Source organism: Acomys russatus, chromosome 25, assembly GCF_903995435.1.
Source record: "Acomys russatus chromosome 25, mAcoRus1.1, whole genome shotgun sequence".
NCBI lineage: Eukaryota > Metazoa > Chordata > Mammalia > Rodentia > Muridae > Acomys > Acomys russatus.
The window spans coordinates 10,709,889-10,737,718 of NC_067161.1; the positions used below are offsets into that span (position 1 = coordinate 10,709,889).

General features: G+C 50.8%; 1 protein-coding gene across 1 annotated transcript; it reads right to left on the minus strand.

The window, feature by feature from the left end:
• Nucleotides 1–149: 149 nt before the first annotated feature.
• Mmp25 (matrix metallopeptidase 25) lies at nucleotides 150–27,779 on the minus strand. The gene is made up of 12 exons (XM_051168109.1): nucleotides 27,650–27,779; nucleotides 12,341–12,450; nucleotides 12,035–12,217; nucleotides 11,472–11,604; nucleotides 9,014–9,149; nucleotides 8,621–8,910; nucleotides 2,413–2,589; nucleotides 2,223–2,307; nucleotides 1,383–1,465; nucleotides 964–1,116; nucleotides 627–884; nucleotides 150–423 (listed from the first exon to the last, which is right to left on the minus strand). The coding sequence occupies exons 1-12, from the start codon at nucleotides 27,777–27,779 to the stop codon at nucleotides 152–154; spliced, it is 2,010 nt and encodes a 669-aa protein (XP_051024066.1). The 3' UTR covers nucleotides 150–151.
• Nucleotides 27,780–27,830: the final 51 nt, after the last annotated feature.

Here is a 27,830-nt window from a genome sequence, read left to right on the forward strand (position 1 = left end):
CAGGCTCCGGGATCCCCGCGGTGTCTGCGAGGCTTCTGCTGGGAATCTCTGTCCCGCGGTGGGAACAGATAGCGAGTCTCACGACCCTACATTATGTCTAGCTGAGGGAGACTCCTGCTCCCCGAGCTGATCCGCCAGGAAAGACCAGGTTTCAGCAAGAAAAGCCGGCTCCAGCCAGCAGGGGCAGGACGGGCAACAGGAGGGTGGACAACCGCTGCTCTGAGGCTTGATTAAGTTCACAGTGACAATCACAGTTTCCGGTTTGAGGTGTCGTTTTGGGAGGATTGGGGACCTGAGGGTCAGAGTTGGGGGCAGGACAATCCAGCCACTTGGGTCCCATGGGCTGGGGGGAATCCGGCTCAGATTTGACACTGCCCTTCGTAAAGCGCCAGAAATGAGTGCCTTTGAAAAAGTAGGTGTCACCTGTAAGGGGAGGAGACACCTCAGAGCCTTGGTCCAGGCCTGCCTCAAAGCCTCTGCTCCGTTTTTTCATTCCAATTCCGGGTCCCACTCCGTAACCTCCCATTCCTTCTCCAATACCCCTCGCGCCCCCCCCCCCCCCGCCACTCCTTTCCCTCAGCCAGGGACCACAGCTTGCAGATTAGGACTTCCAGAGCACCCCACACCTGTATTGCTGACGGTGACATCATCCGGAGCGGGAGGCGCGCCCTCCCAGAGACTCAGGACGCGAGGGTAGCCAGGGTCTAGGCGAGCGGCCACTTCGTCATACCGCCAATACTGCTGGCCTCGGATCAGGTACGTCTTGCCATTGAGAGGCCACGAAAACACAGCATCCACTTCTTCTCCCTGGGGCAGCCCAAACTCTACCAGTGGCCGCGCTGTGCCCTCCAGCTGTCGGTCTCGGAACACCCAGAACTGCTGGCCTTTGGAAGGAGGCGTGTTGGTTACTGGGGAGGCGGGGTTGGGAGAGCTACCTAGCCCTGACCCATGACCCCTACCCACCACTGAAGAGGATGATGCGGCCATCTAGGGGCCGAGCATAGGCAGCCTGGATGACCTTCACGTAGGCTGGCAACCCCTCCCAAAAGCGGTGCAGCCGAGCAGGACGGGGTGACACTAGCTGTCCTGAGGGTTGGAGGCGCCAGAACCATGGGCCTGTAGGGGAAGAAAGGGATGGGGAATATGACATGGCAAGACATCTTGTCCCTTCCCTAATGTCGCTCTATCCAACCCAGGGAGGGGCTGGGTAGGGGAAGGATCACTCTATATATTAAATAATCAGATTTATGATGACCACCCATTGCATGGCTTGCCCAGGATAACACCTCTGCCCCCAATGATCCCACCTCCCAGGAAACTTTGCAGCCTAGGTGTGTAAGAAGCCATTTATGCAGATCCAAGGGCCATTCAAAGGGACTTACCTTTGAAGAAGAAGATTTCCCCTCGGATGTTGGCAATAGCATCAAAATTGCCCTCACAGCGATCAGGCACAGGTGTGGAGGGCCTGGGGAAGAATGGGAGTGGGCAGGAAGTAAGGCTCCCCTGTTCCTTGCTCTTGACTACAGTGGGGCATGGAAGATTGCTTCCCGTGCCTGTCTTTTGTATGCTGGTGTGCATGTGTGCGAGCCAAAGGATGACAATGTCTGTCTTCCTCGACTGCTCTCCACCTTGTGTTTCTTGGGCTTGGCTTTGTTCTTTGAGACAGGATCTCTCTGTGCAGTGCTGGCTGTCCTGGCACTTTTTAAGGAGACAGGCAAGTCTTGAACTCACAGACATCCGCCTGCCTCTGACTCCTGAGTGCTGAGATTAAAGGTGTGCACCACCACACCCGGCTTCCACCAGCTCGCTTGCTGATTCAGCTAGGCTGGCCCTGCCAAGGAGCTTCAGGGCTCTGCCTGTCTCTGCCTCCCTATGTTATGGGATTACAGACTGACACTTCTGGCTGTCACATAAGTCCACAGGCTTGTGCAGCGGCCACTTCACTAAAGGGACCATCTCCCTAGCCCTGACATTTTTTTTCCATTATGTTTGTGTATGCAACAAGCCTGTGGCTGTCCGAGGTCACAAGGAGTCAGATCTTTCAAAGCTGGAGTTACAGGTGGTTGTGAGCCGCTTGAAGAGGGTGCTGGAAACTCAACTTGGGTCCTCTGACCAGGGAAGCAAGTGCTCTTAAACTCTGAAGTGTCTCTCCACTACTTCCGGCCCCTTTTAATGGAGGACCTTGAGCCAGGATCTGGTCACACAGCTGATAGGGGACTCACCTGTCAGGGGGTAACACTGGAGGTTGGAGAGACGGAGGCAGGGGTTTCCTTGTGGGCTTGTCACCCGGAGGATGGGACACTTTCCCTGTGGGGAGGTTCAGACAGACAGATATGGCTTCCCTGCATCTGCTGTATAGACCACAAAGAAGCTACGCCTGGGGACTGGTTTCAGGGCACCCCCTTCCCATACCATAGAGCTGCTGCAGTCCATCACGGTCATCCTGAGACAAGCGGTACTTGTCAGGGTCACCTACTGGGCCCTGATAGAAGGGCCGCATAATGGAGTTGGGGGCAGATGAGTGGCCGAGGCCCAGGGCATGGCCAAACTCATGAACTGCTACTGCAAATAGGTCGATTCCTTCACCGTCTGAGGAGAGAGGACAGGGGGCTGAAGCTGAGGCCACCCCACAGTGGGAAGGGAACACAGGGATTGGGGCTTGCTGGCCAGAAGACCCAGGAAACCCTGGGTGGGAACTCCACCTCCCATGCCCTGACCCCTTCCTGGGTGGCATCATTACTCCTGTGGTCCTTCAACCATTCACCAATTTTTGTCTGTTTGTTTGTTTGGTTTTTCGAGACAGGGTTTCTCTGTGTAGCCTTGGCTGTCCTAGACTCTCTTTGTAGACCAGGCTGGCCTCGAACTCACAGAGATCCACCTGCCTCTGCCTCTCAAGTGCTGGGATTAAAGGCGTGCGCTACCACGCCTGGCTCTTGTTTTGTTTTTCAAGACAGAGTTTCTCTGTGGAGCCTTGGCTGCCCTGGACTCACTTTGTAGACCAGGCTGGCCACAACTCACAGGGAGCTGCCTGCCTCAGCCTCCCAAGTGCTGGGATCACCAAATATTTTGAGTAGGTTTTTGGCAGTAGTGACTCTGGGATTTGGGGTGAAAGAAACACAAAAGGACATTAGAAAGGTCCCCTTATGCTTTTGTAGCCCTTCACCAGGATGGGAAAACTTAGGGGGCAGGAACTGGGGTACCTGGTACTTGGACCATCCTCTCCAATTTCACCCTATGTTAGAAACCCCCCTTCTAGCCAGGCAGTGGTGGCATCCTCCTTTACTCTCAGCACTTGGGAGGCAGAAGCAGGTAAATCTCTGAGTTTGAGGACAGCCAGGTCTACAGAGCAAGTTCCAGGACAGCCAAGGCTACACAGAGAAATCCTGTCTCAAAAAAGAAACACACACACACACACAAATAAACAACTACCAAACAACAACAACCCACTCTCCTGGCTGTAGGCACCCACACCTTTAATCTCAGCACTCAGGAGGCAGATGTAAGCAGATCTGAGTTTGAGGCTAGCCTGGTCTAAATTGGGAATTAAAGTCTAGCTAGAATTAAACTGGGCAAGGTGGCACACTTTAATCCCAGCACTTGGGAGGCAGAGGCAGGCGGATCGCTATGAGTTTGAGGCCAGCCTGGTCTACAAAGTGAGTCCAGGACATCTAAGGCTACACAGAGAAACCCTGTCTCAAAAACAAAATGAAAAAGCCAGTCTAGCCAAGACTACATAGAGAGACTGTGTCTAAGAGAGAGGGAATGGGGGGATGGAGAGGGAGAGAGAGCCCCCCAGCCCCCACCTTGCCCACTATCTTTACTCCAGGGTCTGTTTCATCCCATTCCAAGTCTTTCCTCAGACCTCACATCTCCTCTCCCCAGGGCCCTTGCTTGTCCGATTTGCAGCCCTCCCCTACCTTCCGGAGAAGACAGAGCTCCCCACAACAGGCACTCTCAGACCACAGAGCACTGCTCTGGCGCCCTGTCTCACTCCCAACCTCTTCCTAGCGCGGTGCTTCTTCCCTGGGGACCCCGCCCAGGTCAGGGTAGAGCCTCTTCAGGCTTGGCTTCATCGATCCATTGGCTAAGGCCTGCCTGGAAGAGACTCAGACACTTACCACAGTCAGGCAATCCCTCAACAAGGCCCAGATTTCTGGATGGTGCTCCACCTCACAGTTTCTAACCAGTATTAGTGACAGTGAACATGAGATTATTGGAAATGGCTGGTGAACTGAAGAGCAACTCTCCCTCAGCTACTGAGTCTACAAGTGAAATGACAGGGGAAACTTCCCCTTACCCCCGCCTTTTTCTTTTTTAACAATAAGCCTGTGTCAGGCGTGGTCGCGCACGCCTTTAATCCCAGTACTTGGGAGGCAAAGGCAGGCGGATCGCTGTGAGTTTGGGGCCAGGCCTGGTCTACAAAGTGAGTTTAGGACAGCCAAGGCTCCACAGAGAAACCCTGTCTCGAAAAACAAAACGAACAACAACAGCCTGTGTCTTCCTATGTAGCTGTGCTAAATGTTAATCCACTTTTCAGAACAGGCAGACCTTGATGCAGTCCTCCTGCCTCTGCCTCCAAAGTGCAAGTACTACTGGTACCTGCCGCTATACTCAGCGTATTAGGCAGATTGTAAGAATAGCAAATGCTGGGCCTCATATTCTCTCAGACCTCAACCTTCCATCATTTTACAGAGGGAAAACAGAGTCATCAAAATTGGAGGCAGAGCTGGGCTGGAAGCCGAGTGCCGTGGCTGTGCCCCTGCCCTTGGCAGCTCATGTCTTCAGACGAACCCCGGTTTTGGACCTAAACCTGAACTTCTATGATGGCTGCAGGCAGCTTACGGCTCTGATTGCTTTACTGAGAAAACAGAGGAAGTCCGGTGTCTCAACCGGGGCAGTCTCTGTATTCTCTCACGTTCCTTATGTCACCTCTCTTGGGACAACTTGTGCCTTCCGGGCCAGGAATCCCTTCCTGCACCTTTCCTCACTCTATGCCCACGGGGGGTGGGGGGGGTGTGGGGGAAGCGTTGCCTAATCTCCTACATTAACCCCAACGGCGCCCGAGAGCCATTGTTCAGGGTTCCTGTCAGCACCTGTCTTTCTTGTCTCTGGCCTAGCAGGTGGCTCCTTTGATCCTGTTAACCTCTATTCTAGGTCCACAGCCCCTCAAAGATGACACCCAGACTCAGTCTCCGCCTTCCATGTGACATATGCTGGCAAGAACACTTCCTATTTCATCAAGACAGGCAAGGCAGGGGATGTAACTCAGTTGATAGAGTGCTTGCCTCGTGTGTGTAGAGTCCTGGGTTTGATCCCCAGCCCAGGACAAAGTAGGCATGGTGGGGCATGCCTGTGGGGGAGATAATGACATGGAGAGTGATCAGGAATTTAAGGTGATCCTTAGCTCACAGAGATCTTCCCAGCTCTGTCTGCCAAGTGCTGGGATTACAGGTGTGTACCCCACACTCTTTCTGTTTTTTGTTTGTTTGTTTGTTTGTTTTGAGACAGGGTCTCTCTGTGTAGCCTTGGCTGTCCTGGACTTGCTTTGTAGACGAGGCTGGCCTCGAACTCACAGCTATCCGCCTGTTTCTGCTTCCCGTGTGCGCCACCACACCCGGCTCCCACACTCTTTCTGTCCACACGTAGGCATCCATCCTTCTTTCTATTAACTTACTGGTAGAACAGATGTTAAAACACTCATCCCAAGACGCAATTTGGACCTGGTTCCTAGTGTCCCAGCCACACTAGTTTCTGACCTCCCTTCTTGGCTATCCGTGATCAGTTTTCACTTCCTCTAGTCTTCTCACGCCTAACTCTAGTTTGGGAATCTTCTCACACCCTGGGAGCATGCAGGCACGAAAAGGTCACTTGTGCCCACGTAACCAAATCCTGGCCCTGTGACATACTGGATTTGTTTGCCTGTTGCTGTATCTAACTACTTACTCTGGTTCTTATAGTTTTGGTTGTGAGCCTAGCCTTTGCCGGCTGAGCCATCTCTCCAGCCCGGTCCTCTGATTCTTAGTCATCACCTTCAGCCAGTCTTCTCCCCACCTCCATTGTTTTAGGGTTTTCCCCCCAAGACGGTCTCTCTCTTTCTTTGTTTTTGTTTGTTTGTTTGTTTTCATGACAGGGTTTCTCTGTGTAGCTCTGACTGTCCTGGACTCACTTTGTAGACCCAGACTGGCCTCAAACTCACAGCAACCCACCTGCCTCTGCCTCCCAAGTGCTGGGAAAGACAGTGTCTCTTGCTTGCTGGCCTAGAACTCTCTATTGTGACTGTTCACTGGCTGGTCACTTGTATCAATCACCCTGCCTTTCCCTCAAACGCTGAGATTACAGGCGTGGACCACCACGGCCAGTTCCCCATCTCTCTTAATTCCTCCTCCCCAACCACCTCTTAGTTTTGAGGCTCTCCACTGCTCTGTTCTTGTCTTTCAAATTCTATGCTTTCTTCCGGGCAACCTCACCCATGCCTCTCCCCAGCCTCAGGGCTGAGAGCAGCTGCCGATGCAGTTGAAGGGTCCATATCAGGTGCCCACAAGCAGGAAGAGCACAGACCACTCAGCCAGCAGACACTCTTCTTGCCTCACTTCCCAGCTGAGGAAATAGTGCAATGTCATCTGCCCTTACTGTAACTGGAGGGACCAAGTTGATTTAGCTTTGAAGTTGACTTGCTTGCACTGGAGCTGAGGCTCAGCGGTGGAGCCTTTGCCACATTTGCACAAGGCCCTGGTCCTCGCCTCTAGCCTCACAGTGCTGCAGGATACTTACTGCCGTGTTGTCACAGTGACTGGCTGCCTGTGCCTCAGAGCCTGGGCACCAGACCCAGCTATATTCCCTCCCCACTCATCCTACCCTAGCATGACAAACGGAACAGAGAAGAGCTGACCCCAGATCCTTGTTCAGCTCTGTTCCCCATCCTGCTTCCCTTTCCACTGAGAAATCACTTGCTTAAGAATTTCTATCACCGGAGGCTGGAGAGATGGCTCAGAGGTTAAGGGCACTGACTGCCCCTCCAGAGGTCCTGAGTTCAATTCCCAGCAACCACAGGGTGGGTCACAACCATCTCTAATGTGATCTGATGCCTTCTTCTGGCCTGCAGGTGTGCATGCAGGCAGAGCACTGTATACATAATAACCAATAAATCTTGAGAGAGAGAGAATGAATTTCTATCGGAGCCAGGCGTGGTGGAGCACACCTGTGATCCCAGCACTTAGGAGGCAGAGGCAGGTGGATCTCTGTGAGTTGGAGGCCAGCCTGGTCTACAAAGTGAGTCTAGGACAGCCAGAGCTGCACAGGGAAACCCTGCCTCAAAAAAAATAAAATAAAATAAATAAATAAATAAAATAAGTATGTTTGTCTTGAGTTGGCGGCTTGCTATATGCCTTCAGCTAGTGTCAACCTCACAATCGTGCCTCAGCTTTTCAAACACTGAGATTGCAGGCATATGTTGTAACCCTCAGGTGCCACCACATCTGGCACTTGTAAATATTTACACAGAAAAAGTCACCTCTTCGAGGAAGCTCAAGCTGAGAACTTCCTCTGCTGTGACATCTGGTGATTGTGTAACCGTGTGCTCAGTAAGTGCCAGCTGCTCTTCTGCCTGAACTGATGGACAGAGATGCGGTGGCAGTTTCCACATCAGCTCTGAGGCGGGCACCTGAAAGGCCTCCATAGTGGTAAGCTTGTGTTGATTTGGTTGTGCCCCAGATGTTGCTGTGAAGGTAGGTATTCCAGAGACTTGCCTACCATCTACTCTCAGTGAAACAAACAGGCCCAGTGCAGACGACCACCTCCCAAAAGGCCTGGAGAGCAGACACTGAGGGTTCTAGCAGGGAGGGACTTCTGTCGCAAGGCTAGCGGAATCTGGCAGATGCTCTCATTCTGCCTTTACACATTTTGGCCATGCTACCTCCCATAATCCCCACGCTCCACTTCCTTAAAGTAAATCGCCTTTAGGACAGCTTAGACTAGTGATCTCGAGGCCAGCCTGGGCTACAATAAAACAAATCTCTTTCTAAAAGATTTTGTGGATGGAGGAGGCTGGGGACTGGAGAGGTGGTTTAGTGGTTAGGAGTACTGGCTGCTCTTCCACAGGACCCAGGTTCAACTCCCAGCACCCACATGGTACATCACACCCATATGTAATGCCAGTTCTACACTCTCTATGGCTTCCTAGGGAACCAGACAATACACATGGCACATGGACATACTTGCAGACAAAACATCCATACACATAAAATTAATAAACTTCCCCCCCCCCCAGGTTTTGTTTGTTTGTTTGGGATGCAGGCTCTCACTATATAGCCCTGTCTGGGCTCACTATGTAGACCAGGCTAACCTCAAACTCAGAGAGCCATCTGACTCTGTCTCCTGAGTGTTGGGATTAAAGCTGTGTGTTACCATGTGGCGCATGCTTGTGTGTGTGCGTGCATACATACAGATATGGGATTGAAGCCATACATGCTAGGCAAGCAATATACCACTGTACTGCATTCTGTCCGACTCCTCTGGGGATCCCTGACTGACACAGCTTTTGTTGATCCATTAATTTAAACCTGGCTCTTCAACAAAAGCAGATCTGAAGAGGGGACCCCCCTCTGAAGATGGAAAGTTTTACCTTTTGACCTAAAAGTCCAGGTTTCCTCATCATCAAAGTGAGTGTCTCCAGAGATGGGGTGCTCCCCAGGGAAGAAGGCATGAGCCAGGGTGCCACCAGGGCCATCAAAGGGGTAACTGTCCTGGTGGTAGGACCTGGCAAAGTGGATGAGGATGTCGGGGTCCTGGTGCTGAGAATTCACCTCCTGGAATCTAAGGTCTGACTCAGCAGCCCAGACATTCAGGGCATAGCTCATGAGGGTCCGCACGATCTGCTGGCTCAGCTGGGAGCTCTGAGAGAAAGACTGGATACTGAGGAGAGAGCAGAGGATGCAGTGACCGTAGAGGAAATGGCCAGCCAAGCAAGTTTAGGACCTAGCCAGCAGGCCAAGGAGAGGGGCAGACCAAGGCCTACCTCCACGTCAGGGTTCGCTTCTTCCATACGCTGCCACTCAGAGCATAGCGACGTCGGCGCCGGACCAGCCCGGCAGGCCCCAGGATATCAGGCAGGGAGCAGCGGGGTTTGTGCATGGCGGCTATTGTTGCTGGGTCTGTGGGAGACAGATTGGCAAGGCACGGTGAGCAGTAGGACAGTCTGTCACGGTGGCACCAACTAAGAAACGGACCCAAATCCCAAATTCTAATGGTGATGAGAAGTCGGTTCAACAGTTAAGACCACTGGTTGCTTTTCTATAAAAGACCGGAGTTTGCCGGGCGTGGTGGGACACGCCTTTAATCCCAGCACTCGGGAGGCAGAGGCAGGTGGATCCCTGTGAATTCGGGGACAGCCTGGTCTACAACGTGAAGCCAGGACAGCCAGGGATATACACAGAGAAGCCCTGTCTCGAAAAACCAAGAGGGAGGGGGAGAGAGAAAAAAAGACCCGAGTTCCGCATGCATATCGTGGCTCACAGTGGTCTGTAAACTCCAATTTCAGGGGATCTGATACCCTCTTCTGTTCTCTGTGATGCCCAGACATAAAACAGGCCAAACATCCAAATACATGATATTAAGGGGGGAAAGAAACTTTGAGAAGGAAAGAAATTGGTAAGGCAGATAAACATACTCATGAGTGCACTGGTCACTGTAAGAGGCACTTAGAAGCTTAAGCTGGGTCTCTTGTCCCACTTCCCTCGCCCCAGAGGGTGGACGCTGGAGAAGGGCACTCCAAAGGTGAAATGGATGGTACATGTATGTGTACGGGGTACATATATGTACCTGTGAGTGTGGAGAGCAGAGATCAACCCCAGGTGTCATTCCTCCGGTGTTATCATCCTTGGGTTTTAAGACAGGATCTCTCACTTGGTCCAGAGCTCCCCATCAGGGTGAGCCTGGCCAGTGAGCCCCAAGGATCTGCACTGCTGCCTCTCCAGAGCTAGGGTTACTGGTGCACTCCACCAGGCCCCTTTCCCGCTGCACTCTAGAGATTAAGCCCCAGCCCTCAAGCAAGGCAATCACTTTGCCAGTTGAGGCATCTCCCCTCTCCTTCAAGACCAGAATGCCAAAAGGCTGCCCTTTCCGCTTAAAAGTGTCCTCACCTCCCGCTCCTCCCTACCCGGGTTTTTCGAGACAGGGTGTCTCTGTGTAGCCCTGGCTGTCCTGGACTCACTTTGAAGATCAGCCTGCCTCTGCCTCCTGAGTGCTGGGATTAAAGGGCTGTGCCGCCACCACCCTTCAGGGGCTCCAGTCTTCATGGGACGCTGCTGATCAAAGTCTGAAAACCAGTCGGGATCTTTAGTCCCCAGTAGCGAGCCATCCCTTCTCAAATTAGGTCTATCTGTAAACCCCCCTTTCCAGCAGCACCCCATTTTCAGAAGTCATTTCACCTTCAAGTGAGGTCCAGCCACATCTCCCAGGTAGCTACAGCCAGTGGTAACTGGGTTCTACGTTCTGGGCTGTTTGGGAAGGAAAGGGCAAGGGGAAGGTTTTTCCCTTGTAGCTATGGAAGGATCTCGAAGTTCCCCTGCCTTTCTGTTTAACTGACTCCACAGGGGAGCCCTCAGCTCTACCTCCGAAATAAAATCCCTGAACTCAACTTCTGCCATGCCCCCACCCCTCCTCCCCAGCACCACCTGCAAATGTCTCCTCCAGGTTCCCCACCCACCCTCCAATCCCTACCAGTGAAAGAAGCTTAAGACCAAATCTGAGCTGAGCACCAAAAAAGTCCCATCTGCTCAATGAGGCTGAAGCAGGAGGACCAGCCCAAGCAACACGGAGAGGAGTACCCACCCCCTCAACAAAACAAACAGCAAGCCCTGCCACTTGGAGGAAGTTGCTGCCCTTTTTTTGAGGCTTCCGCCTCTTTCCAGGTCACCTGACCCGAGCTCTTGCCTAAGCCCCTCAGCAGGCCTTTCTTTCCAGGCAGATAAACTTGTTCCCTGCCACAGTTCTTTTACAGTTCCGGGGACTTTTTTCCCCCCCCCTGTGGCTGTGTCCTCCTATTTATGACCTCAGTTTATAAGCTCATGGGATGATATCTTTCAGACTGGCCTACTCAGCTGGATGCAGTGGTACAAACCGTGCTGGAATTCCAGCACTCAGGCAGAGGCAGGAGGATCTTGAGTTCGAGGTCAGCCTGTGCTACTGTCTCAAAAACAAAAACAAAAACAAAAAAACGGTGGCCCACCCCAATCAGACTACCTCTTAGCATCAGAATGGTACCATCTGAAATCATTTGCATATTGATGTTCTTGGTCTGTTTCTTTCTTCCTCAGAATGTCGGCTCCAGAGAATGGGTACCTGACCTGTCCTATCCCTGCGGCACCAGAGCATCTTCCTACTTCTGGAGATACAGGCAGTTCCTGCGGTTTAAAGACTCCCAGCCAATCACAGAGGCAAGATTGCCCCCGCGGCGTAGTGGGTGGGCTACCTACCCATTTGGCCAGTCTCGGGCAGCCCGGCAAATCTCTGCATGACTTTGATCGCATCCCGCAGCTTCGCAAGGCTCTGCAGCTGGGCTTGGCTAGGATCTGGCGGCGGCAGGTAGCCATAGCGAGTCAGCCAGTCCTAGGCCACAGGAGAGGGCTGATGGAGCGCTGAAAGGATAGGTCTTTCTCTCTTCACTAGTCCGCCCTCCAGAAAATACAAAGCCAGAGAGCTTCGAGCCCTGAAAGGTAGAACCTATCTATCTCCCTTATACAACAGAGCCACGGTCGTCGCCGTCCCCCAGGCCCCCAGCTCTGGGTTTGTCAGTCTTTACAGATCCAACAGTTGAGCCCCCAGCTTCCCATTTTAGCTCCTTTCCAGAATTCCGAATCCCAGGCACCAAACCTCCAGACAGAGCCAGTACTCCAGAGCCCCCAAGAACCCACCCACCCTCGGTCACTCTTCAAGACGTTTGAAGGCAACCTCTCTCTCCTTCAGACCCAGAACTCTGCCCTCTCCTTTACTTTCACAGGTTCTCTGTGATCCCAGGAGCCGGCGGACCCCAGCTCACCACTCCCAGGCTCACGTCCTGCGCTCTGGGATTCCGAGCGCGCACCGGCCGCAGCAGAACCAACAGAAGCACCAGAAACCGGAGACCGAGCGCCCGCGGCTTCATGAAGCGTTCAGCTTGGACAAACCGCGGCAGCACTCGAAGGGACTCTCCCTCTGGCCACCCTGAAGGTAATCCGGCGTCCTGGGAGGCAGGTCACGGGCTGAGCGGCGATTGCTGAGGGGCGAGGTCGGGTGAGGAGTGGTGGGTACTGGGACGTGGAGAAGGCAGAGGAGGGGCCAGAGGTCTGGTAAAGAAGACCACTACCGTGGCCTCGCCTGTCTTCTCCAGGTGCTGTCCGGCCTGGGCACGCCGCCAACCGCTCCACCTGCTAGTGGAAGCCTGGATGGGGCGGGGCTCGCCCGGATAAGCTCCAACTAAGGGCGCGACAGGGGAAGTACTCGAATCTTCCAATGTTCAGCTTGAAGAGTAGGGCCAGGGGTGGCCCTTGTTCCCCATAGGGACCCAGGGACACTCCTAGGAGCTCAAGGGCTAGCGGTGGGGCAAGCCGACTGACGTGTCCTCTCCTCCACCGCCTCCGTCTGAAAGTTTCTGTTCCCAGATCCGCACTCTGTAGGGACTCCTGGAGCAGCCTCGCTTCTGCTTCCTCAGGACCGTGGGCTGGGGGGAGGGGTGGCCGGAGCTCCCTTCCCCCACACATCCTGCCGCCCTGCAGGGGGACCCCAGGCAGCAAGCAGTCTGGGCTCCGAAGCTTCCTTTCTTTCACTGCGGGATCCCAGCCCGGGCCAGCTGTGTGCAGTGTAGTTGTCCCAGGCCATTGTCCCTACCCACCTAGATGTGCAAGGCTCGGCTTCAAGCATAGGGCGCTGGCACCTCCAGGCCCCAAACTCAGGTCCTGTTCCCACCTCATGACACACACACACACACACACACACACACACACACACACATTAAGCATTTAAACGCAAAACCTACACGCAGAATGATTGATTAAAACGGAATGAGTTAATCAAGGCAGAGTTATATAAATGCAGGTTTGTTGGGAGCAGCGCGGGGAGGGAAGGGAGAGAGAGGTAATCCTTGAGGGGTACAGCCGGGGACCAGCAGAGCCTTCCCTCCAACCAAAGAAACACAGAAATGGATGACCAGACGAGTGGAGAATGGCTGACAGAAAAAAGGAATCAGTCTGCGGGAGCTGCTGGTCAGAAGGAAAGGAAAGTGGCCAATGGACTGTGTGCTGACTGCTTGTTATCCGGAGCATCGAGAGGAGAGCCATCTGCATTTTATTTTATTTTCATTTATTTATTTTGTTTGTTTGTTTGTTGTTTTCTCTAGAGAAAAAGAGTTTCTCTGTGTAGCTTCGGCAGTCCTGGACTCCCTTGTAAACCAGGCTGTCCTCAAACTCACAAAGATTCGCCTGCCTCTGCCTCCCCGAGTGCTGGGATTACAGGTGTGCGCCACCGCTCCGGTCCATCTGCGTTTTAGACAAAAATAAATAGTGGGTTGGATGAACAAGCTGCAGATATAAAAACAAAAACAGTGGTATCCCGTATCCTTGCAGAGCCGTGGACAAATATCACAGACGAGGTGACTTTCAGAGTCTCACAGCCCTGGAAGGTCAAGGGGGCCAGCACGTGGGTTTCCCCTGAGGCCTCTGGGCTACCTCTTCCCACGGTCATATCTGGTTGCATGGCACCCCTGGTGTGTATTCCCCTTGTGGGGACACCAGCTTGCCCTGACCATCTCTCTTGGTCTAAGCCCAGCGTTACAGTGCAGGCCTTGAAGTAAACACATTCTCAGGCAATGGGAATGAGAGGGTCAGCTTAAGAATACATAACATAGCCTCTAACTATTTTTGTTTGTTTTTCAAGACAAGGTTTCTCTGTGTAGCCTTGGCTGTCCTGGACTCGCTTTGTAGACCAGGCTGGCCTCGAACTCACAGCGATCTGCCTGCCTCTGCTTCCCCAGTGCTGGGATTAAAGGCGTGCGCCACCACGCCCGGTTTAATTTTTTATTGATTCTTTGTGAGTTTCACATCATATACCCCAATCCCACTCATGTCCTTGGCCCTTCATATCTTCCCTCTACCCTTTACATCCTTCCCCCAGAAGAAAACAAAAATAGAATAAAAATAAACAAAACAGTCGGGCAGTGGTGGCGCACCCAGTACTCGGGAGGCAGAGGCAGGCGGATCGCTGTGAGTTCGAGGGCAGCCTGGTCTACAAAGCAAGTCCAGGACAAGGCTACACAGAGAAACCCTGTCTTGAAAAACAAAAATAAACAAATAAATAATAAACAAAACATAAAAGCATCTCAACGTGGAAGCTATAGTGGGTCAGTGTGCCCCACAGTACATCCTTTTGTCCACACATCTATACTTGGAAATGTTCTTTGCAATGAGTCTTTGGTCTGGTTTGAGGCCTCTGACTTCCTACACTATCAATACTGGATCCTCATGTGAACTCTTCTAGGATATCCTGTTGTTGCCCTGTGTCACGGAGGTCCTACAGCTTTGGATCTGCAGGACCGGCCCTTTCATACACTCCCGCGGTTCGGGTAGATGTTGGGGTGGCCCAACTCAAACCCCTGGGTCTGGGCCTGCGCAGTAGCTGAGCTAATCAACCTGCCAGCTCTCCTGCACTCACACCACCAGGGGGCGCACTCGAGCCCTCAGGCCGGCTTCCGTGCACCCACACCACCAGAGCCAGGTCTAAACTGTGCAGCCCAGGCAAGGTGCAGGGTTGGCTCTCCTGAGTGCTGCAGCTGGCAAGAAGTGGTTCCAGCTCTCCAGAGTGCCACAGCCAGTGAGGGGCGGAGGCAGCTCTGCACAGCCCTTGGGCATCAACATGGTCCCGGGTGGCAGCCCAGAGCAGGGGCGTCCTCATGGTCTTACGTGGTAATGGGAGCCACGGACATCGACCCTGCTGCTGACTGGCCACGGAGCCAGACATGGCCCTCAGCGTCAGCGCTGGCTGGGACCTCACCATGGCCTCAGGTGGCAGAGCTGGCCACTCACAACAGGCTGCTCCTCTCCACCCTCGAGTCTCCAGTTCCACCCTTCTTCATGATACACAAACTTTTCCAGCTCTCTTTCCCTTCCGTCTGTCCACCACAGACTGGCACATTGTAGCGGCTGCCACTGCAGGTAGGACAGGTGGCAGGCAGACCTCCGGGTGTCCTCTATTCACCCAAGACTCGTGCTATGGAGGCTGGCTGGCGGGTAACTACAGCCGGCCCATGCCAAGTGAGTTTGAAGCCAAACAGGTCTACAAAGTAAGTTCCAGGACTACCCAGGGCTACCCAGGAAAAAAACCCTGTCTTGGAAAATGAAACCAACTAAATTTCACTCTGTAACCTACTCTGAGATAGACCTTGAGCTTATGGCGATTTTCCTGCCTCAGCCTCCGGAGTGTAAAGATTGCAAGTGTGAACCACTACACTCATCAAGGAATGGCTTTTTTGTTTGGTTGGTTTTGATTTTTTGAGACAGGGTTTCTCTGTGTAGCCTTGGCTGTCCTGGACTTGCTTTGTAGACCAGGCTGGCCTCGAACTCACAGCAATCCACCTGCTTCTGCCTCCTGAGTGCTAAGATTAAAGGCGTGTGCCACCACTGCCAGGCAAGGAATGGATTTTTTTTTTTTTTTTTTTTTTAATTTATTTTGGTGCCTAGGTAGAGAGGCTGTGGTAAGAGTCCTTTGAAACTGGCTGGGGCTTTCCAGGTTTAAGTTTGTCTCCAGAGTGGAGGAATACATTAATGCCTCAGCCTGCTCGGATGGGAGGAAGGCACAAAGTTTTAAAGCCATTAGCAAATAAACACTTTATTTTTGCTTGTGGTCTGAGCCATCTCTCCAGCCTGAAACTAAATCTTTTTTTTTTTTTTCCGGGGGCGGGGGTGTGTGTTTGGGTTTTTGAGTTTTAGAGACAGGGTCTCTCTGTGTAGCTTTGGCTGTCCTGGACTCATTTTGTAGACCAGGCTGGCCTCGAACTCACAGAGATCCGCCTGCCTCTGCCTCCCCGAGTGCTGGGATTACAGGCGTGCGCCACCGCTGCATCCAGCTTGCAACTAACCATTTTAAAAAGAAGTTAGAGGTAAGCAGCTATCGTCTAGCACACCTATAATCCCAACGCTTGCAAGCTTTAGGCAAAAAGAGAGAGATGTCTCTTGTCATCAGTCAAAGGCACTGGCTGCTCTTCTGGGAGGACCAGGGTTCAATTCCCAGTACCGCTTGGTGGCTCACAACTGTCTGAAACTCCAGCTCAAGGGAATCTAACACCTTCTCTGGCACCTCCTTGTGCACGGCACCCACTTGGTGCACAGATGTACATGCAGGGGCAACGCCCAGCAGCATACACACAAAAATAAGAAATGTAAGAGGTCAAGGTCATCATCAACAAGGTAAAAAGTCTGAGGTCAGCATACGGGGTACATCAAGTCCTGTCTCAAAACAAAAACAAAAGCAGGCATAGTAGCACGTGCTTTTGATCCCAGCCCTCGGGACACGGATCACTGTGAGTTCAAGAGCAGCCTTGTCTACATAACGAGTTCCAAGCTATCCAGGGCTACGCAGTGAGACCCTGTTTCAAAATACAAACCTTTAATCCTAGCCCTCAGGAGGCGGATCTCTGTGAACTTGAGGTCAGCCTGATCTATATAGCAAGTTCCAGGCCACTTAGGACCAGACAATTGAGACTCACTCTTAAAATAAACAAAGAAGAAGAAAAGAAAAAAAAAAAAAAAAAAAAAAAAAAAGAGCAGGCGGGGAAGAAAGAGAAAGAAGGAAAAGTGAAAACTGTTGTAGCCTGGCTGACAGAGTGCTTGCTCGGTATTCAGGAGGCTTTGGATTCCATCCCCAGCACTGGATAAAATGAACATAGTGGGGCGTGGTGGCTCACACCTTTAATCCCAGCACTTGAGAGGCAGAGACAGGTGGATCACTGTGAGTTCAAGGCCAGCCTGGGCTACGTGAGAACCTGCCTCAAGAACAAAGGACAAACAATAAAAGCTGATGAGTCAGGATCCTTATTACTGGGCAAGAGCGGAACCTGTGCTCAGGAGCTAAGGAGTTGGGATCCTTATGAGGAGAGAACGGAACGGGTGCTGCGGACCTGTGATGGCGTACAGACCCTTATAATGGGGAAAGAGCAGAACCTGTGCTGGGGAGCTACTTTTATACTTGACCTTTCGCAGTGCTGAAGAGTCTAGGACTGAGGATGAAGGATGCTGCAAATTCTGGGCCACTTTCGAGGTGGCATCTAATCTCTCCATCCTGTACTGATCTAGCCAGCCAGTCCAGACACCAGGTGTGGGTGTGGAGAAACCTTCCACTGAATTCAACACACACCCCACAATCTGTTAGCAATCTCATTTTGAACCACCGGGGTTCTGCCAATACCACAACTGTGAGAGATTTAAGAACTGTTATTGATCTAGGGGTGTGACTCTAAGGCTACGTACCTAGCATGCGAAGAGCCTTGGTTCATGTCCTCAAACGGGGAAAAAAAGAAAGGTTGTTAAGCATGTTGGTTGTAATTATTATGCAGCAGAGCCTGGAACCATCTGCCCATTAACTCCACCCTTATGTATGAGACTGAGTGGAACTTCCTCCCATGTGTCCAAAGAGCTGTTCATTAAATATTGACTTTGGTTTTGTTTGTTTGTTTTTTCTAACCAGGGTTTCTCTGTGCAACCACCCTGGCTGTCCTGGAACTCCCTCCGTAGCCCAGGCTGGCCCTGAATTTACTGAGATTCCCCTTGCTGCCTGTTCCTGCCTCTCAAGTGCTGTTGTCTTTGTTTTTGACAAAAGGTTTCTTGAAGACCAGGCTGGACTCAAATTCACTACGTAGCTATCACCCTGTCTGACTTTATGCAGTGCTGGAGGCGGGAGCCAGCATCTAGTACATTCTACCTAAGCACACCATTGAGCCATATATTTCTAGACCTAGAAATGTTTACACTAGTGAAATTATGAAGAACCCAGCACTCAGGAGACAGAGGGAGGCAGATCCCTCCTCTGCATAATGATTTCCAGGCTAGTGAGACCCTATTTCAAAAAAGAAAGAAAAGGAAGTGTAAAGAAAGCCAACTGAGCTGGACAGTGGTGGCTCACGCCTTTAATCCCAGCACTCAGGAGGCAGAGGCAGGTGGATTGCTGTGAGTTTGAGGCCAGCCTAGTCTACAAAGTGAGTCCAGGACAGCCAAGGCTACACAGAGAAACCCTGTCTCAAAAAACCAAAAAATAAAAAACGAAAAAGAAAAAAAAAAGCCAGCTGTTCAGTGGTAGAAGAACGGGTTAGTAAACAGAATCTTAAACACCGTGTAATTCTACCCAGCTGCTGAAAGACACAAAACAAATCCAAAGGCGTCTCTCTCTAGATCTAGCTTGGGGACATTTTAGGGACAGGAATGTAGTAGTTCAGTGATAGACTACTTTCCAGTGTGGCCCAGGCCTGGGTCCTGTCCCCAGCTCTACTAAATGAGAAAAAGAAAGAGAAAGAAAGGGGCAAAAAAGATAAAAAGAGGGCTGGAGAGATGGCTCAGTGGTTAAGAGCACTGCCTGCTCTTCCAAAGGACCAGGGTTCAGTTCCCAGCACCCACATGGCAGCTCACAACTGTCTGTAACTCCAAGATCTGACATCCTCACACCAACACACATAAATTAAAATTAAATGAATTTTTAAAAAAAGATAAAAAGAAACATTTTAAGATATGTGAATGGGCCAGGCATGGTGGTGCACACCTTTAATCCCAGCACTCAGGAGGCAGAGGCAGGTGGATCGCTGTGAGTTGGAGGCCAGCCCGAACAGTGAGACATGCCGTCCCCTGCCCCCAACCCCCACACAAAAAAGAAAAAAACAAACAAGCAAAGTACCTACCAAAAACAAAACCACAAATGAAAGAAAAGATAAAGGGGTGTGGCTCGGTGGTCAGGAGCACTTGCCGCTCTGCGGAGGCCGAGATTTCAGTTCCCAGCTCTCAGGTTCAGCAGCTCACAATCACCTGGGGCTGAGGCTGTTCTTGAGGCCTGATGCTCCTGCTTCCACTTCCCAGGAGCTGCGGGATGCGCTATCACGCACACGGCTTTCTCAGAGTATTATAAGTGGGAAAGTGGATCTGCAAAGGACAAAGAACATTTTTTGATGGCCTAACAGAACTGGAAAAGGTCCTCATGAAACAGAAATGAAAACGAATGTTTCCCCTGAGGGGGAAATGAGAGGGATCTGAATGTGATTCCAGAGGCTTTCTTGTCTTGTTTTCTTCTGAGTTACTGTCTCATTTAGCCCAGGCAGGGCCTTGAACTACTGACCCTTCTACCTCCACCTCTCCGAGTGCTGGGATTGCGGGCTGTGCCTCCAGGACTTGTTTCCATGGTATTGGGGACTGAAGTTAAAGCCTGGACTATGTTAGGCAAGAACACTAAGAACTGAGCCACAGCCCCAGTTCTTGTTTTTTAAGATGAGACGAGGTTTCATAATGTAGCCCAGGTTGGCTTGGAACTCACTCTATGTAGCCCAGGCTGGTCTCAGACTCCCAGCAACCTCCTTGCCTCAGCCTTCAGAGCGCTGGGACCACAACAAAAGCCACCACAGCTGGTCTCCGTTGGCTTTCTTCTGTTCTGACGTTAGCCAAAAAGTCAAAGGAGCGCTATATAATTTGATAGTGCGAGCCTGTGATCTTAGTGCTCGGGAGGTTAAGGCAGGAGGATCAAGAGTGAGAGGCCAACCTGGGCTACAGAGTGAGTACCTGTTTCAAAATAGTTTCCCTGGTTTGGGGACATTTAAGTAAGATAGTTAAAGATGTGTAACATGTCAAAAAGCAAAAGGCCTTTGTGATATAGTGAAGAAGCAGGGAGCGCTTAGGTAAGGCCACCTGTCTTCAGAGAGTTATATAATGAGACAGCCTGAACTCTCCTGGGTCCTGGTCACCAAAGGAAGCTGGGGAGCCACTGCTACTGAAGTGCGGTTGGCTATCAGCCAGACTCTGGCTCAGGCGAAGGGCGGCGCTCTAAATCCCCAACATTGGGTTTCTCAGGCTCTGGTGGTCATTACCTGGAACAGAGAGATCTGAAAGAGCTAAGGCTTTCCTGGAGATGCCTGGGGCTACTTCTCACTTGCAGGTTTAGGAAGCCAGCCAGGGTGCTCTTCCTCCTGCTTCAGGAAGCTCTGTGGCCCAAGTCAGGAAACCACAGGGCTCAAGTTCCAACTGTCCTCAGAGAGGTGGCCCAGCTTTGACTGCAACAGGCGGTGACCTGACCTGTGGGGTTCGATTAAAACTCGGGAGGGAGGGTCACCTGTTGAGAATGCAAGACACAAGAAAGGAGAGCAAGTCTGATTGATCAAGCTCTCAATCTTTATTAGTCAGGCAGCAGCTTTTATAGTTCAGAAGGCAGGGAAGCATATTGCTATAGCAACCCAGCTGCAGGCTTTTCTCAAAACATAGGGAATTCTAGGCAGAGTGATAATGTCCTGCCACACAGGGCATCTTGCTTTGTCTTCATCTGTCTTTAGTCTAACTGCTGACTCACAACAGGGTCAGCTAGTTTCTGGTGAAAGACAAGCTTTGGGAAAGACAGAGACTTAAGTTGCCGACTTAGACAAGATGGCTGAACATTGGCCATATGGCCTATCGTCCCCAACAAGGCGAGATTAGGGATCTCCTAGGTGCAGGTCTCAGGATTACAGGCTCTGAAGCCTGGCATCCCTCCCACAGAGCTGGCAGTGCTGCTGCACAGCATCCTTTTTAACAGCAGGTGACAGACAGTAGGCACTTGATATCCCAAGGGCTCCAGAGCTGGCATCTTTATTCTCTTGATGAATAGGTGGCCCTGCGCCCACTGGGGCATAAGAGGTTAATTGTAGCAGTGGATTCTACCCACTTTGAACTATCAACTTGAAACGTAGACCCATTTTAGGATGAAATTATCCAAAGTCAAAAAGAACTGAAGCCATGAGTTGGTGGCGCATGCCTTTAATTCCAGCATTCTGGAGGCAGAGACAGGTGGATCGCTATGAGTTCAAGGCCAGCCTGGTCTACAAAGTGAGTCCAGGACAGCCAAGGCTACACATAGAGACCCTGTCCTGGGGAAAAAAATAGAACTGAAGATGAATTGGATCAGTGGCTGTGTTGGGTATCCAAAGCAGAAGTAAGCTGAATGTGGTCTGCATAGCCTGGTTGTTCAGTCCAGAAGGCTCGCTGTCTCAGCAGTCCCAGTCGGGAGCTGAAGGCCTGGAGGATTCCTGCAGAGGTGCTGATCTTTAGTTTACATTGAATCCAGAAGTTGGTTCTAATATTGGTGGAGGAACGCATCAGCAACAGGGTAGATGAACCTGCCAGTGAGAGTAAGGACAAGCAGGCAAAAAGCAAAGTTTCAAGCCCGGCGTGGTAGCGCATGCCTTTAATCCCAGCACTCCGGGAGGCAGAGGCAGGTGGATCTCTGTGAGTTCGAGGCCAGACTGACTTGTCTACAAAACAAGTCCAGGACAGCCAAGGCTACACTGAAAATGTCTTGAGATGTCCCCCCTTGGGGCTGGAGAGATGGCTCAGAGGTTAAAAGTATTGTCTGCTCTTCCAGAGGTCCTGAGTTCAATTCCCAGCAACCACATGGTGGTTCACAACCATCTATCCATCTATACTGGAATCTGATATCCTCTTCTAGCATTCAGGAGTACATGTAGATAGAGCACTCATATAACATATAATAAATAAATCTTACAGAGAGAGACAGAGAGAGAGAGAGAGAGAGAGAGAGACAGAGAAAGAGAGAGAGAGAGAGAGACTCACTATGTAGCTCTGTCTTGGAACTTGATTTATAGACCAAGCTGGCCTCAGACTCACAGAGATCCATTTGCCTCTGCTTCCCAACTGCTGGGATTACAGGTGTGTGCCACCACACCTGGCTCAAAATACTTTTTTAAAGGGGTGCTGTCAATATTGTCTCAGTAGTCAAGAGCTCTTGCCTACTATTTGTGAGACCCTGATTTCTTTTTCTTTCTTTCTTTCTTTTTTTTTTTTTTTGTTTTTGTTTTTCGAGACAGGGTTTCTCTGTGTAGCCTTGGCTGTCCTGGACTCGCTTTGTAGACCAGGCTGGCCTCGAACTCACAGGGATCCACTTGCCTCTGCCTCCTGAGTGCTAGGATTAAAGGCGTGCGTGCGCCACCATGCCCTGCTTAAGACCCTGATTTCAATATCTGGTACTGAAGAAAAAAGTCTGTTAAACCAAAGAAAATACAGGGAAAGGATATTATTGTACACAGGGTTAAAGGAAAACCTGGAGTAGGAAAATAAAAGGGGGGGAGGGGCAAGGGCTCAACGTTTGAAAGACAGGAGGACAAAGAAGAGGAAGACAGGTGCCTTGCTTCTAGAAGGATTTTCCCCTTGTCTATGAGGCCTCTCTTCTGTCCCAACACAACACATTCTCCGATGCCCAGGGTTTTGAGATTAAATCTTATACTATAGACCTAGATGGCCTTGAACTTCCTATGCAGGCCATGCTGGCCTGAAGTCAGCTGCCTGAATACTCAAACTCTGGGTGTGAGCCACTATACCTGGAAATAACTCACTCTTTCTAAAAAAAAAAGTGAAATCAAGGCTGTGGAAGCTTGTTTTGGGGTGAGCCAGGGTCTCACCGGGTAGGTCCTGCTGGACTTGAGACCACCATTCTGCAGCCTCGGCCTCACTGGTGCAGGTTTTGAAGCAGGTTCTTGTTGATGTACAGAACAAATTAGCTATGTATGGGGACGGGCCTTTCTTCTAGTTATCCTTTATGTAACATGCATGATATCACTGTACCACCTAAATGCTCCTCTAATTGCAAAAAAAGATTGTAGCTATTTTCTTGATATTCTGAAAACTTCTAAGTAATTTTGTTTTTGTTTTTATTTTTTTGAGACAGGGTTTCTCTGTGTAGCCTTGGCTGTCCTGGACTCACTTTGTAGACCAGGCTGGCCTCAAACTCACAGCGATCCACCTGCCTCTGCCTCCTGAGTGCTGGGATTAAAGGCGTGCGCCACCACCAGCCTAAGTAGTTTATTTTTAAAAATAAATTAACAGTGCATTCAGTGTGAAATAGTTCATACAAAGGTTAAACCCTCCTCACAATATGCCCATTGTTCATAGACTTCGGGTCAGTGCGGCCGGGAGGCCCTGTGGTGTGGAAGAAAGCCCTCTACTCCCAGTTGCCTGAGTGGAAGAGAAGGGAAGACTCTAGAGATCTGCTGGCCTTCAGGTGCCCAGCAGAGCTTGGCCACGACGACGCTGTAAGATCTGGGAAGGCTTTCCCAAGAAGGAGACTCCCTCCTCCCTCCCCTCCTGGTCATGTTCACTAGGAGGAGGGGAGAATGGGTGTTGACATTGCCCATGGGCCTCCAGGAAGCTGGCTTGCTTGTGAGCCCCACTGAAGAACAGAAGAGGGCTGTTGAATGACCCCCCTCATAGCCAGCTTCTCCAGGGCCTCCCAGGGCACACTGTCCCTACTGCCCATCTTCCTCCACAAGAGTAGGAAAAGGGAAATGCTGGCCTTGACGGTGCACACCTTTAATCCCAGCACTTGGGGAGGCAGAGGCAAGTGGGTCTCTGTGAGTTCAAGGCCAGCCTGGTCTACACAGTGAGTCCAGGACAGCCATGCCTCTGTCTCAAACCTGTCTCAAAAACAAACAAACAAACCAAACAAAAAGCCAGGCGTGCTTATTCATAATGGCCAGATCATGGAAACAGCCTAAGTGTCCCTCAGTAGAAGAATAAATAAAGAAACTGTGGTACATTTACACTATGGAATACTACTCAGCTATTAAAAACAAGGAATTTCCAAAATTTGTGAACAAATGGATTGAACTAGAAATGATCATAATGAGTGAGCTAACCCAGAAGCAGAAAGATTCACATGGTATATAACTCACTTATAATTGGACACTAGCCCAAGGGGCAGGTCCCATGAAAGTCTTCACTTACCAGGAAAGTGGGATAGATGTGAGAACATCCTATTGGGACTCTAGGTGAGAGAAATATAGGAGATAGGGAAATAGAAGGATCCAGAGGGTCGTAGAAACCTACAAGAAGAACACTATTATGGGCAGATCTGGGCCCAGGGGTTCTGCTCGATCCATGGCACCAACCAAGGCTCACGTGCAGTCACCATCAAACCCCTACCCAGATCTAGCCAAGGGACAGGACATTCTCCACAGTTAAGTGAAGAGTGGGAACAGACTTTCACACAAACTCTGGTGCCCCATATTTGACCACGTCCCCTTGATGGGGAGGCCCAATGGCACTCAGAAGGAGGATAGCAGACTACCAAGAAGAGACTTGATACCCTAGGATCATATTCAGGGGGAGGAGGTCCCCCTCAGTCACAGTCATAGGGGAGAGGAATAGGGTGAAAGCTGAAGAGAGGGAGGAATGGGAGGATACACGGGATGGGATAACAATTGAGATGTAATATGAGTGAATTAATTTTTAAAATTATAATGAAAAAAAAAAAAAAAAAAAAAAGCCGGGCATGGTGGTGCATACCTGTAATCCCAGCACTTGGGAGGCAGAGGCAGGCAGATCTTGGAGTTCGAGGCCAATCTGGTTTACAAAGCAAATCCAGGACAGCCAGGGCTGTTACACAGAGAAACCCTGTCTCGAAAAACCAAAAAAAAAAAAAAAAAAAAAGTAGAGCCGGGCGGTGGTGGTGCACACTTTTAATCCCAGCACTTGGGAGGCAGAGGCAGGAGGATCGCTGTGAGTTCGAGGCCAGCCTGGTCTACAAAGTGAGTCTAGGACAGCCAAGGTTACACAGAGAGACCCTGTCTCGGAAAAAAAAAAAAAAAAAGTAGGAAAAGGGGACAGAATTGCAAGTCTCCAATTGTAGGGTGGCCCACAACTAGGAGCAGAGCCTGGGGACTAGATTAAAATGTCTAAAACCTCTGGTGCTCTAGAGACTAAAGCACAAGAATTGAGGATTCCAGGCCAGTCTGGATGACACAGGAAGACAACAACAATAACAAAAAAAAAAAAAAACAAAAACACGTCTAAACAAACAAAGAGTGTTTGGGACCCAGAGCTAGGCAATCTGGGGTGACAGTCCGTATATACGGACAATTGGCTTTATCTCTCACATCTTGGTTCCTCACTATGACTGGATGACCTCATAGGTTTGTTCCAAGGGTGGAGGGTGGAAAACAATGGAACACAGGTGAGTCACCAAGTGTAGTCAGTTCTTTTTTTTTTTTTTTTTTTTTTTGGTTTTTCGAGACAGGGTTTCTCTGTGTAGCCTTGGCCATCCTGGACTCACTTTGTAGACCAGGCTGGCCTCGAACTCACAGCGATCCGCCCGCCTCTGCCTCCCGAGTGCTGGGATTAAAGGCGTGCGCCACCACGCCCGGCGTGTAGTCAGTTCTTTATTGTCATTGAATCTTTACACTACTGCAAGCCAGGAGTTGCTGGTGCCCCCTTTTACAGATCAAGAAACTGAGGGCCAAAGGGGTTAGTCAGCTGAATGGCACAGACGCACACCTCTGGCCAACAGCCATACTGGAAGTAGAGCTGGAGCCATGTGATGCCAGCACCCCTGAAGAAGATGCTTTGCTCTGTTGTTTTATTGGTTTGTTTCTAGTTTATAGGTTTACCCCCCTCCCACACCCTGGGATTGCTGTGAGCCTCCCAGGGAGAGGGCCCTAGTCTCAGCCTGTCCAGATGACCTCAGAGTCTGCCTAATTGGAGGGCCCCTGCCATAGTGGGCTGAGTGAGGCATGCTGGATGCGGTCCGAGCAACCGACCAACGGAGGGGATGCTTTGCTTGATTTCCAAAAGGGTCAGGTGGTACCTAGGAGAGTCTTCAGCAAAGTCTTCAGCTTTCCGAAGTTTGCTCTTATGGGTTCTGAGTTGGCTTGGGAGGCAAATGACATCCTTGCAAGAAGGCCAGGCAGTTTGGGGTCTGTAACTCCCTTTGTGTTCCACTCACCATGCTGGCAGGAAGCCTTGTGTCACCCCAAGGACCCCAGAGTCCCAGCCCCTCAACTACCTGTTCAAGTAGTCCTTGTGGCCCTATTCCTATAAGTTATGAGTCCCAGCTTCCAACTCGTTTGTTTGTTTTGTTTTGTTTGTTTGAGATAGGGTTTCTCTATACAGCCTTGACTGTCCTGGAACTCATTCTGAAGACCAGGCTGGCCTTAAACTCATAGAGATCAGTTTGCCTCTGTCTCCCATGCCACCACCACCCAGCCTTGGTTTTGGTTTTGGATTTTTTGGTTTTCTGAAACAGGCTTTCTCTTTGTTACCCTGGCTTACCTGGAACTTGCTCTGTAGACCAGGCTGGACTTGAAGTCAGAGATCTGCCTGCCTCTGCCTCCCAAGTGTTGGAATTAAAGGCATGAACCACCACCGCCTGGCCTACCTCTTATTTTTCAAGATCCAAAGCCTCTGACATCCCAAGACTCAGGAGTCCTAAGCTCTAGCCAGAGACACACAGGGCAGATAACAATGGCTGTCTGGAAAGGCTGGTGATGAGGAATATGGCTCTTGGGTAGATTGTAGAGGCTCTGGCCTCAGTTCCAACATGTCTCTCCCTTCCACTTCCACAGCGCTCTCTCTCTCTCTCTCTCTCTCTCTCTCTCTCTCTCTCTCTCTCTCTCCCTGATCATGTATATTCCTTCCTTCCTACACTCAGCTGTTATCCTAGCAGTAGCTTCAGGGCACCCTAGAGGGAGTATTCATACCACAGAAACAGGTAAATGTAGCACGTTATGGTCTTTATTCTCCTCAGAAACCCTGTTGTTAAACATCTGCCAGCAGACCACTTTCCCAGAGATCTGGTGTCCTCTTTATGAGCTCTGGAATTCCTGTATCTCAGGAGGCCCTGGTGTCTGAAGACAATTATGACAAGCCCCAGGGCCAAGGCTAGGGTTCTACTGTGAGCTGGTCCTACATCACCTGCCTTGGATTCTTTCCCTCTATACTATAGCTGCTGGCCTTGCTGGACCATGAGACAGAACTGTGCAGAATGAGAGAGCTGAGAGCACACATTTGGAGCCACACAGACTCAGGTGTGCTTCAAGGCAAGCCATCTTAGTGCCCTGGCATCAGTCTCTCTCTCTCTCTCTCTCTCTCTCTCTCTCTCTCTCTCTCTCTCTCTCTCTCTCTCTCTCTCTCTCTCTCTCCCTGTTGTTATGTTCCCTGCCATGGTGGTCATGGACTTTAACCCATAAGCCCCCAAATTAAATGCTTTCTTTTATAAGTTGCCTCGATCATGATGCTTTGTCACTAAGACAGTAGCCAACTTGTGCCCCCCAAATAAAGCCTGAACCTCAACTTGCCCCTCTGTAAAATGGAGTGTCAGTAGCTGCTTCTTCCTTAGGATGTCACAAAGGTAAACAACGTGTTCCTATAAAAAAGCTTTCTTAGTGGAAGGCTTACCGTGTCATTTTTACTAATAATTTCCTATCCCAAGGTCAAGCATGAAGAGTAAGAAGCTGACCTCTATACTCAGCCTATGATCCGCGCATAGTAGGTGTTCAATTAATGTTCCCACTAGGAGCAAGATGGACCTTTAAGGTGGAGGTGACTTTTCCTTTGACAGTGCCTAGCCATTCCCACCACCAGGGGACGCCCCAGCCCCTCCTTCGGCACCGCCCCCTCACCTGTGCAAGCCTGCACCTGGCGCCACCTCCGGAAGAGGATTTCGGGGATCGGGGAACCTCGTAGGCAGCCGGGTGGCGACAGGTGAGAGCATAGGGGGTGCCGAGGGCGGGACACCCAGGCTTTGGGCATGGATGAGGAAGATCGGTGGGCAAGGTAGGACGCGGGAAATCAGGATCGTCC

Coding starts and splice junctions, on each gene's coding strand:
- Mmp25 (XM_051168109.1), bottom strand. CDS start 27,779: ATGCCCAAAGCCTGGGTGTCCCGCCCTCGGCACCCCCTATGCTCTCAC. Junction 8,911..9,013: donor AAGCGAACCCTGACGTGGAG/GTAGGCCTTGGT, acceptor CTCTCTCCTCAG/TATCCAGTCTTTCTCTCAGA. Junction 424..626: donor TGTCACCGTCAGCAATACAG/GTGTGGGGTGCT, acceptor CTCCCCTTACAG/GTGACACCTACTTTTTCAAA.